This window comes from Mangifera indica, chromosome 18 (genome assembly GCF_011075055.1).
Source record: "Mangifera indica cultivar Alphonso chromosome 18, CATAS_Mindica_2.1, whole genome shotgun sequence".
NCBI classification, from domain to species: domain Eukaryota; kingdom Viridiplantae; phylum Streptophyta; class Magnoliopsida; order Sapindales; family Anacardiaceae; genus Mangifera; species Mangifera indica.
The window spans coordinates 5,920,229-5,931,262 of record NC_058154.1 but is presented as its reverse complement, the minus strand read 5'-3'; the positions used below and the strand labels follow the sequence as shown (position 1 = coordinate 5,931,262).

The window sequence follows — 11,034 nt, the reverse complement described above, 5'->3', positions numbered from 1 at the left end:
CATTGTGGTTGTTAACTTAAAGACTACATTAAGGTATTATCAAACTAGGTTGATAATTACACAAAGTATGCAAATGATCTTAAGTTAAAGGATCGCATACACCATTGTTTATTAGAGGATTTGTTCCATAAACACATAACCACCTATACGAAATCCTCTAATGGATTGCTTGGTGGACTTTGTAATCAACAAACACTCATAAATTGTATCTAAATGTGCAAAATAACTTTGATATGTGAAATCTATATTATATTTTAATATGATTATTCAACGTTATGATAATATTATCATATTATTTGTACCATAAGTAAAGAGTAATATTGTAGCTCCAATCAATTTTAGAATGACACCTTAATATACTCATATGGTCTTAACAATTAAAATACATGTTGATTCCCTCGTGACGGTTATATGATTCTAAAAACGTTATCTCAAACATACAAAATGTTATTTTATTACTTGAATAAACATGTACAATATGATACATTAATCAAAATAATTGGGGCTCCATCCAAAAGATAGCCCAAAAGTCCTGAAGGTAAAGAACCATCACTTGTCAGGTTCATTGTCCTATATAAAGTAGATCTACAGCACCAGGCACAAGAAAATTACAAGTAAGACTAAGCCTCCCAGTCGTTCTAAACTTGAGAGCTACTGCAGAAGTTCGATATATCATTAAACAAAAGTGGTACGATACTGCTTTCAGTAAAGATTTAAGCCCCCTCCCCCCAAGAGTGCATAACCAAAGCCAATACACAAGCATAAATCAAAACAAAACTGAACAATAATTGACAGGAGTCACCTACTTTAAAAAACCCCACAAAGTATAAATCAAACAAAACTGACTAATTATTCACAGGAGTCACCTACTTTAAAAACCCCTTCCTCTTCCGCTCTTTCAAATGACTAGGGATGATAAACACAGAATCCACACAAAGCCCGCCTTTGGAGTGTGTGCAATCAATCTGTTTCACTGAAAACCTAACTTCAGTTGCTGTTTCTGAGTTGGTAACAATAAATTCACCAACCTTATAATCTATCCAGCATCCACGCTTATGGTTGCCATTTGCATCTCCTTGTTCAGTCTCATCTAAACAACATTCACATGATGCTTGCTGACCATCTGAAGTAGACAACTCTAATCGTACAGGCTTTATATCCCAACCATGGGTGTTCTCAAAATTACACACTCGCCATCCCAACCTTTTGGAAAATCTTCCCAGATGAAGCCTGAATGACACAGTATAGACATCAGGGGGAAAATGGAACTTCGCTACACCATCTACCTCAAACCACCATATTTGTTGCAAGTAGGCCACAACATGGAATCTGACCAAAACAAAAGAGCAAAATAGCAGGCACACCATCAAAATCTGTAGAAAAGTATACTTTGCTAACACAAATTTTGCCAAATTAATGGAATAATTGCCTGTGAGCGAAAGCAAGCCTACTTTTCTTTCACCAAGGCAATAAGAATACCGAAAACAATGTTCAAAAGTTTATACAGGTTAAATATTTGTGATAAAATTAATGAAAAAGAGCAATTAGACCATATCCCCTCTACTTTTGGCAAGAGTAATTATGAGAAACAAAAAGGACAGTCAAACTCCAAGCAAATGGAACATATCCACAATCTCAATTTTACATGCTGCCATGAGGCCCATATACAGAGTGAGAAAAATAAAAAGAATTCCACACCAGATGAGCATCTGTGGGGATCCTTGGGAGATGAATACCTATCATGATATGTCTATTGAGATCAGGAGTTCAAAGCCGTCAAGTCAAACAGACAGAGATTAAGAGCTCCTGCCTATATAATAAATTTCTAATAGAAGTAGACACCACATAAGAAAAATATACCATTTCTTCCTACACCCCTTATTAATCAAAGTTGCCTATTGACAGGGAGATTATGATTTACAATAAACAAGTACAATAGAATTTTTCAGAAAAATTTAACATGCAACATAAAGTTTTAAAGTGTTATCACTGCACATTACTATTAGCACTTATTATAAACACCAACACTGCCCCCCCCCCCCCCCCCCCCCCCAAAAAAAAAAAAAACCGTAAAAAAAAGGCATTTTAGTTGTGCAATTGGCACTGTAGCTACACATAACTGATACTCTTAGTAAGAATCATGGAACATCATTCAAGAATTATCCACCACCACCAACCCTCCTCCACTTCCTCAGAGAAAGAAAAAAGATAAAAAGAAATTCACGCTTAAAATCAGATATATTCCCATGTTTCAGAATTGAATCTCCTAATATGACATGGACGTACAAGAATTGCTTCACCTTTAATTACGGTTGATGATCTTAATTTAATCAACAATTAATTGAGTAGAGAATTTGTTGAATATGCAAAAGAGTACTGCAAAGGTCAAAGAAACAAAATAATGTACACCTAAATGGTTATAAGCAGAACATAGAAACAAAAGGCCACTAATTTACAGCCTTAAATTTTTAAAGCATCCAATGAAATCAAAAAAAGCAAAATAAAAACAAAAGCATCACCAATAACGAAATCTCCAATTCCAACATTAGCCTATCTACATAACGTGGCATAAAAATACCACATAATACATAATCTCCAATGCTAACTCTACCTTCCAAAATACAAGAAAAATAAGAATTTCACAATTCTAGCCCAAATAAGGAAACCAAAAAGTAAGACTATAATCTACCATAAACATGACTTGAATCATAAAAAGATTAACAAGCTTTCTTGATCTAAGGGTAAGCAACTAAATTTTAACAAGAATGTGATACATTCCAGAGTCATAGCTCTCTTCTAAGTCAAACACATCTGAAGACTTAACAAAACCTCAGCAGAGAAAAACAATTGAATTCAAGAAAGATAAGAGAAACTTTCCCTGCAAAGAAAAGGCATTCAACTTTAATATAATGAAAACACTATAGTTCAATGTATTGGAAAATCAGGACATAAAATAAAATCTAATTTATTTAGCGCAAATTAAAGACAGAAAGTCATCCAAGAAAATATCTGCCTGGGTAATACAACAAAATTTATTCAGTAATAGTAGAATATAAAAGGCTAAGTATTCCATTGATGGAGAGGAAACACATACATAAATCACAAAAAGAAAAATGGTATGAAGCTAGACACTAACATAATCCACACTGCTTAAGAGAAAGTTTCATAGAGAATGATGAAGGTATCAGAATTAAGGACAAAAAAGGTTAGATGCGATTAGGCCAAACTCGTCTACATTAAAGGGATCATGTAAGCAAAATTTAATGGGACCTGAGGTCACTACCAACCAAAGCACCATTTGGCCAGGTCAGAAAGGCTTGTGCAAGATTTGACTAGGTCATACCATATCTAAAGTTTGAGAAGACCCAATCCAATTGGAGAAGCAAAGGATGCCACTTGGCAAATTAAATGAATAAAATTTGAGAACACCGTTTGAAGTCACATTTTGAATTTAACAATAAATTGTTCACTTTTCTATTCCAGAATCCAAAAGATAAACTCACTAATCTGAGAAAAACAAATTACAATAAAAGATTCTCGATTAGTTTTAAGCCAAATATATGCTTCAGGCCTTCAATATGATAAATTTTAGATAGAAGACTCTCCCACATTAAATTTGGAGCCGTCCATAATTCAATTGTAGCTTTACCAATATAAACTAACGCCATTTTTGCTTTTGTATTGTAGAGAGTAAATCACTTCATAATTTAGTAAACATGGTTTTAACTGTACAATGATTTTATTGGCACATCAAGCTTAGGACACACTCAATAAACTAAGGCTTGCAATTTTAAGTTTAAACGGTTAATATCTAACCTAGATTCTTCAGTAGAAATCCAATTCCAGTATCTACGATCTTCAATTCCCGTTATTGCCATCGCTTGTGCTGATATTGACATGCAAACTCTTCCCGTAACTCTATCTATCCACACTTCCTGCTAAAATAAAACCAAATAAAATTTACAAAACCCTAATTATTACCCCTTAAAAAGAACGCAAAAAAATTCACAATTAACACAACCTTACTCCCTCCCACCCCCACCCCCACCCCCCAAAAAACAAAAAGGCCAAAAATATCCGTGGAACTGTTAAAAGAATTTCTAACCTTATTTCCATCGTCGAAGAGAACGGGACGAGAGAGGAGAGCAAAAATGTCTTTTTTAGACAAATGTTGATAGCGTTCAGAGGGCATAAAATAGAGCAGATCTTGATAATTCGGCGGAAGCTTCTTTTCCCAAACGGAGTCCGACGACGCCGCACCACGAAAGGCGCGGTTTAATCTGGCGAGATTACAAATCTCCGGGGGAGTCAAGTACAAAAACACGCAAGCCACGCAACTCTCCGGTATGTCCCCCAGTCCCGGACCCAGGGTCGCACCGTTATCGGTAAGGTTAGATAGCGACGCGCCCATGTCTCGGTTTGTTGTTATTATTGCAGCTTCAAGTTGGGGGTTGTCTTTTTATGCCGTGCGTTGTGTCGTTGGTTTTGTCAAGTCATGATTGTGCTGTTGAAGCGAGAGTAAAACATGAGGTGAGAGGCTCTCTGGTTAGGGAGAAAGCAAGAGTGTTTCGTCGGACTTGTGTCTCATTTTTTTTTTCCGGTAAAGTTTTCGAGAATGCGGGTAAATGAGGGGTAATGTGGGGTCCAACAATTATAAATTGGACAGTAATCCAAGCCTACATGTTTTTTATGATTATTATCTCAAGTTCAAAATTTTACAAAATTGAAAATGAAATAATAATAAGTGTGGGTAATTAAAAATTAACCCTGTCGGAGGGGTATATGATTTTAATATAATTAATATATTATATAGATATATCCAGTAAAATACAATTAAACGAATTTATCCTTATGTCTGAGAGAATTTTTCATCAAAATTGAACGATTGAGAATTTGACCAAGATAGAGTAGTTCTTACCAAAATTCATTATTTTTCAAATTAACTTGCTCTAAATAGGGTCAAAGCAGAAGTGCAATCTAGACATAGTAGTACGCGTAAGTAGAGTCCTGTTTATATCCTAATTATCCTACTAATTCCCGTTATTTACTAATTTAGTTCTACCTTTAGCCGATAGTGCTATTGTTCTTGCCCAAATGATATAGACTCCTAATGTCCTAATCTAGATCCATCTTAATTTGTCCGATAGGTCAACTATAACGATTTTGAAATTAATCTAAGTATAAAGTGCAAGCATCACGCTTATATTTTATTAAACATTTCAAGGAATGATATAATGTAAGTATAAAATGCAAAGTGATAGGTTAGTTATACGTCTTTGTAATATACGATGTGTTCTACTACTAACCAAAAAATATTTCCCGACTTTCAACTTTGTTGTCTATCATCATATAGGTCTTATCTACTAGTTTGTGAATAGTAAGGTGTTGTAATCTTTCGTGTCATGTTGTATTTCTTTAGTATTTTCTCTATCATGTAATTATAGAAATGTGATCCTCTATCATTTATTACAACTTTAGGTGCGCCAAAACAAGTGAAAATATTTCTTTTTATGAACTTGATTATCACTTTTGCATCTTTAGTTGGGTTCGCTATGGTTTCTACCCATTTGGACACATAGTCAGTTATAACTAATATGTAATGGTTTTTATAGGATGTCAGAAACATCTCATGAAATATGCCCCCCAAACATCAAATAATTCAATTGTTATTATTGTACTTAAGGGCATTTCATTTACCCCTCAATATGTTTCTGGTGCATTGGCATCAGTTACAGCTACTTATGAACTTTCTAGTGTCTTGGAATAATGTTGGCTAGTAGAAACCACATTATAGGACCTTTGTTACAATCTTGGAAAGACTAAAATAGCCTCTGGTTTCTAGTGAGTGACAGTATGTTAATATTAATATGCTTTGAACTTAGTCGAATGGCACACATCATCATATTAACCCATCAAAACATCACTTGTATAGGAATGGTTCCTCCTAGAAATAACTTCTCATGTTGTGCAAAAATTTCTTCCTTTGATAAAAGCTTAAGTTAGATGGTAGGACCCTCCATACCAAATAGATGACTATGTCTGTATACCATGAGATGTTCTACTTGGATATTTGCACCAACTGTTCGTTAGAGAATGCATCATTAATATCCATTGAATTAATCATAGCTTTGCATCCTTCTTATTGAGTAGGCATTTAATTGTTGTGTGGTTAGTATATACTATCACTTTGGATCCCCCTATAAATGATCTGAATTTGTCAAATGTGAATACAACCTTTAGTAATTCTTTTTCTGTAGTTACGTAATTTATTTGTGTTTCATCCAATATGTAGCTTGCATAGTAAATTGCATAAGGCTTGTTATCTTGTCTTTGGCTAAGTATTGCTGCTACTACGTAGTCATTTGCATCACATCATCTTGAATGGTAAACTCTAATCAGGTGGTTGAATAATTGTTCTTGAAACCAGTACTTCTTTTAACCTACAAAATGCATTAATATAGCCAGAGTTGAAATCGAAAGGTGCATCCTTAGCTAAAAAGTTAAAGAGGGGTTTTACAATTTTTTAGAAGTCTTTGATAAATCATCCATCAAAACTTCCATCATACATTCAATGAAATAAGACAATATAGCCATCATGCATCATTGAAATGTTGCAAACATATTGCAAAGACCCAAAGACATTCTTTTATATACAAATGTTTCATACAAGTAAGTGAATATGGTTTTTTCTTGGTCATCTGATGCGTAGGGATTTGAAGGAACCCTGAATATCCATCTAGGTAGTAGAAGTACAAGTAATTGGCTAGTCGTTCTAATGCCTTATCTATGAATGGTAAAGGGAAGTGATCTTTCTTAGTTGCATTATTTATTTTTCTATAATCTACGCACATGCACCACCTCGTGAATGTCTTAGTTGGTATGAATTCATTATTTTTATTCCCAACAACTATTATCCCTTCATGCATTGGACTCACCCAATTATTGTTGGATTTGGAGTATATGACCCTAGCGGCTAATAGTTTTATGACTTCATTTTGTACTACATAATTCAAGTTAGGGTTAAGTTTTATTTAGTATTCTATGGTTGGCTTATGACCTTTTAACATGTATATGTGGTGTATGCATATGGAGATATTATGAAGCATTTTATGTCATAAATGGTGTATCCAATAATTCTTTTGTGCATTCGTAATAAGCATACTAATTTCACTTCTAGTTTCGAATTTACATCAACATTAATAGTTAAATAGAATCGGGTCTTAGATACAAGTACCTCAGTTTCACAAGTAATGGTTTAAGTTGTACCTATGGTGCATCTTTTTTTGATAGTTATGATGCGTCTATATTTGATTGCCTTTCTACTTTCTATTTGTCCCTATATTTGCATAATGATTTAGATCCTGCTAGTTCAATTACGTCCAGAGATTCTTATGCTCAATAAACTTTTTATGAATAAGGCAAGATTCTAGAGCATTATCTAGGAATTTCTCATTGAATACTTTTTTTATGCATTTATCAGTTGTATCTACCTTACAATAAGATTTTACAGTAAAAGGTTGTTTAGTCAATTTAAACATGTTGAATTTTACCTTCTTTTGTCCTATTTCAAAGGTTAGCATTCCCTTTTTCACGTCAATCATTGCTTTAACTATTGCAAAAATTGGTCTTTTAAAAATTACAGGAATATAGGAATCTTCTTCCATTTCTAAGACTATAAAGTCAACTAGAACGTATAATTTCCCTACTTGTATTAAAACATTCTCCAACCCTCTACTTAGGTGTTTAATGGATACATCTACTAGTTGTAGAGTAACTATCATGGGTTTGAGTTCTACTATATCCAACCTTTTGGATATTGAAAGTGACATAAGGCTTATGCTTGCTCCAACGTCACATAATGTTTTGTTAAAAGACTCATTCCCCACTTTGCAAAGTATAAAGAAACTTTCTAAATCTTTTAGCTTTGGCGGTAACTTATTCTAGAGAATTGCACTGCATTCTTTTGACTACTATCTCTAATTCTTTTAGTTTCCTTTTATTTAAGAGGATGTCCTTTAAAAATTTTACATATACGAATATTTGTGTGATTGCTTTAAGGAATGATACATTGAGATGTACTTGTTTGAAGATTTTTAGAAACTTTTTGAACTTTTGGTTCAATATTGCCTTGTGATATCCCTAAGGGAATGGTAAAATAGTGTGGTATTTTGTTTGTCTAAAGGCTTTCTCTTCTTGTTCTTTGGTCGTTTGGATAACATCGATTGTATTCCCTTTAGGGATCAGATTTGTCTATTTATCAAAGGATTTTTTTGGCTTTATGATGTGGCTTGTTCTTTTGATTACTTTAATTCTAGGCTTTTATATTAGTATCCACTTCTGGTTGTATCTTTTTGCATTACTTTCTTATATTAATTGGTTAGCTTGGTAGCATTCCTTGATCTTTTGAGTTTGATGAAGAGGCTTTTTGCCTTAACTGTACTTCTAACATTCTATTATACATCTCCAATTGTTAAATCCTATCTATAAGATGTTTAATTGTTTCTTCTTGTGCTTTAACCTTTTGTTTCTATACTTGTGTGAAGTTTTCCCTCATTAGTTTTAGGTTAGATTTATGTTCCATAAAAGTTGGGTGTAAAGGTTGTGGGGTTGGAATACTAGGTTAAAACCTTAAATGTGTTGGTCGATAGTTTTTACTTGTATTGGACTGAATCAACTAACTACTCCATGAAAAAGTTTGTACTACATATTTCATGCCAGGGTTAAGTTTTCTTTGGTTTTCTATGGTTAGCTTATGACCTTTTAACATGTGTATGCGGTGTATGCATGTAGAGTAGTTATGAAGCATTTTATGCCATGAATGGTGCATCCAATAATTCTTTTGTGCAATCATAATAAGTGTACTAATTTCTCTTCTAGTTTCAAATTTACATCAGCATTAATAATAACAGGATAAATAGAATCGGGTCTAAAATACACGTACCTCTACTTCACAAGTAATGGTTTAATTTATACCTATATTGCATCCTCTATAAATAGTTATGGTGAATCCGTATTTGGTTTCTCTGCTACTTTTTATATGTCCTTGTATTTGTGTCATGATGTAAATCCTATTGGTTTAGTTAGCTCCAGATGTTGTACATATGCTGCTATTTTTGGATTCTTATACTCTATGGAGATATTACAAACAAGGCAAGATTTTAAGGTGTCTTCTAGGAATTTTTCATTGAATACTTCATTTATTCATTTCCTAGTCGCATCTACCCTATAATAGGAGTTTACAATAAAAAGTTATTTGGTCAATTTAAACAGGTTGAATTCTACCTTCTTTTGCCCTATTTCAAAGGTTAGTTTTCCCTTTTTCACATCAATTATTGCTCTAACTATTGCAAAAAATAGTATTCCATTTTGCATATTGAAAGTAGCATAAGGCTTATGCTTACTCACTAGTCACATAATGCTTTATTGAACAACTTGTTCCCTACTTTGCATAGTATAGAGAAATTTCCTAGATCTTTTAGCCTTGATAGTAACTTAGTCTAGAGAATTAAACTATATTCTTTTGATAGGGCTACTATCTCTATTTCTTCTAGTTCCCTTTTATTCAAGAGTATGTCCTTTAAAAATTTTGCATATATGGATATTTGTATGTTGCTTCAAGGAACAATATGCTAAGATGTACCTACTTAAAGAATTTTAGAAACTTTTTGAACTTTTGGTCCACCTTTGCCTTATGATATCTCTGAAGGAATGGTAAAGTAGTGTGGTATTTTGTTTGTCTAGAGGTTTTCTCTTCTTAGTCTCTGGTTGTTTGGATAACATCGATTGTATTCCTTTTAGATATTGGATTTGTCTATTTATCAAAGGACTTTTCTGGTTTTTCTGATGTAGCTTGTTCTTCTAATTACTTTAATTCTAGGCTCTTGTATTCATATCTGCTTCTGGTTATTATCTTTTTGTATTACTTTCCATTATTAATTGGTTGGCTTGGTAGCATTCTTTGATCTTTTGGGTTTGATAAAAAGGTTTTTTGCCTTAACTATACTTATAACATTTTGTTATACGTGTCCAATTGTTAAATCCTTTTAGAAGATGTTTAATTGTTTCTTCTTGTTCTTCAACCTTTTGTTTCTAAAGCATCAAATTATTCCTTACACACATGATATAACTTGAACAATTATATCACATAGTAGACATACTAAATATCTCAGTTAAATGTCATGAGATGACATTAGTGTAGGTGATGATAAAGGTCAGGTTATTAGAGTATTAGTATGGATTAATGGTTAAAGAACCATTTTTCGAACATGACTAATAACGATAAGTCACATGGTCATGAAATCATAGTCAGTGACTTATTATAAGATCATACAAATGTATGAAAGTAATCCTTTGACTTGAGATGTTATGGTCAGATTTGATACGGAGACATGTGATTCATATAATGTATATATACGAGGCTAACCACATCTTGTAAGACAAACCATACCAGTCATGTGTTATTTGTATGTAGAGAAGAATGATAGTTAAAATGGGATCCATTGACTTAGAAAGTATTGGGTTCTGAATATCCATTTATTCAACCCAGATCTGAGTTCTAAAGCGAACATCGATAAATATTGGAAATCGAATTTCTGGCCAAAGTATAATATAAATCATACGAAGGATGTTAGTTATGACATGTTCCAAATGTTTAAATTGATGATTCGTAAAGAATCGAAATATATGATTTTTATGCAAAAGGGTATGCATATGTATCGTATGTGTACATGCATGTTATTAGTTTGCTAAGCAATCAAACTTTTCAAGTATGTTTTACTTTATAACTCTTGGCTGAGTTTAATTTATTTTTTCCATGTTCTGATGATTTTAAGATGAAGAACATACGTTTTAAGGCATATATATGATGAAGTGTCCATAGGATGCATGTATATATGTTTGATTTAGACATACATGTGCTTTTTTGGCTTGAGAATTGAAATTTAAATCCTAGAATTTTTATTAATGCATGTTGGCTACATATGTATATATATGTGTGTGTGCGTGTGTGTGTTTGCAAGACACTAATAAAAATTA

At 33.0% G+C, this 11,034-nt stretch overlaps 1 protein-coding gene across 2 annotated transcripts; it reads right to left on the bottom strand.

Annotated features, from left to right (window-relative positions):
• Window positions 1–431: 431 nt before the first annotated feature.
• LOC123202024 (F-box protein PP2-A15-like) lies at window positions 432–4,637 on the bottom strand. Of its 2 annotated transcripts, none has more exons than XM_044617736.1 (3): window positions 4,106–4,637; window positions 3,817–3,938; window positions 432–1,329 (listed from the first exon to the last, which is right to left on the bottom strand). In XM_044617736.1, exons 1-3 carry the CDS (start codon window positions 4,409–4,411, stop codon window positions 867–869), a joined length of 891 nt encoding a protein of 296 aa, XP_044473671.1. In that variant the 5' UTR covers window positions 4,412–4,637; the 3' UTR covers window positions 432–866. The 2 variants fall into 2 exon arrangements, with proteins under 2 accessions (XP_044473671.1, XP_044473672.1); XM_044617737.1 differs by having other exon boundaries at window positions 3,817–3,935; window positions 4,106–4,635.
• Between the last annotated feature and the right edge of the window lie 6,397 nt (window positions 4,638–11,034).

Bases quoted from the DNA above. Each gene is read 5' to 3' on its own strand.
- LOC123202024 (XM_044617736.1), bottom strand. From the start codon at position 4,411: ATGGGCGCGTCGCTATCTAACCTTACCGATAACGGTGCGACCCTGGGT. The intron at 3,939-4,105 runs GTTAGAAATTCT...GTTTTATTTTAG, and splicing joins TCTTCGACGATGGAAATAAG to CAGGAAGTGTGGATAGATAG. The intron at 1,330-3,816 runs GTTAGATATTAA...TGTTTTGGTCAG, and splicing joins ATTTCTACTGAAGAATCTAG to ATTCCATGTTGTGGCCTACT.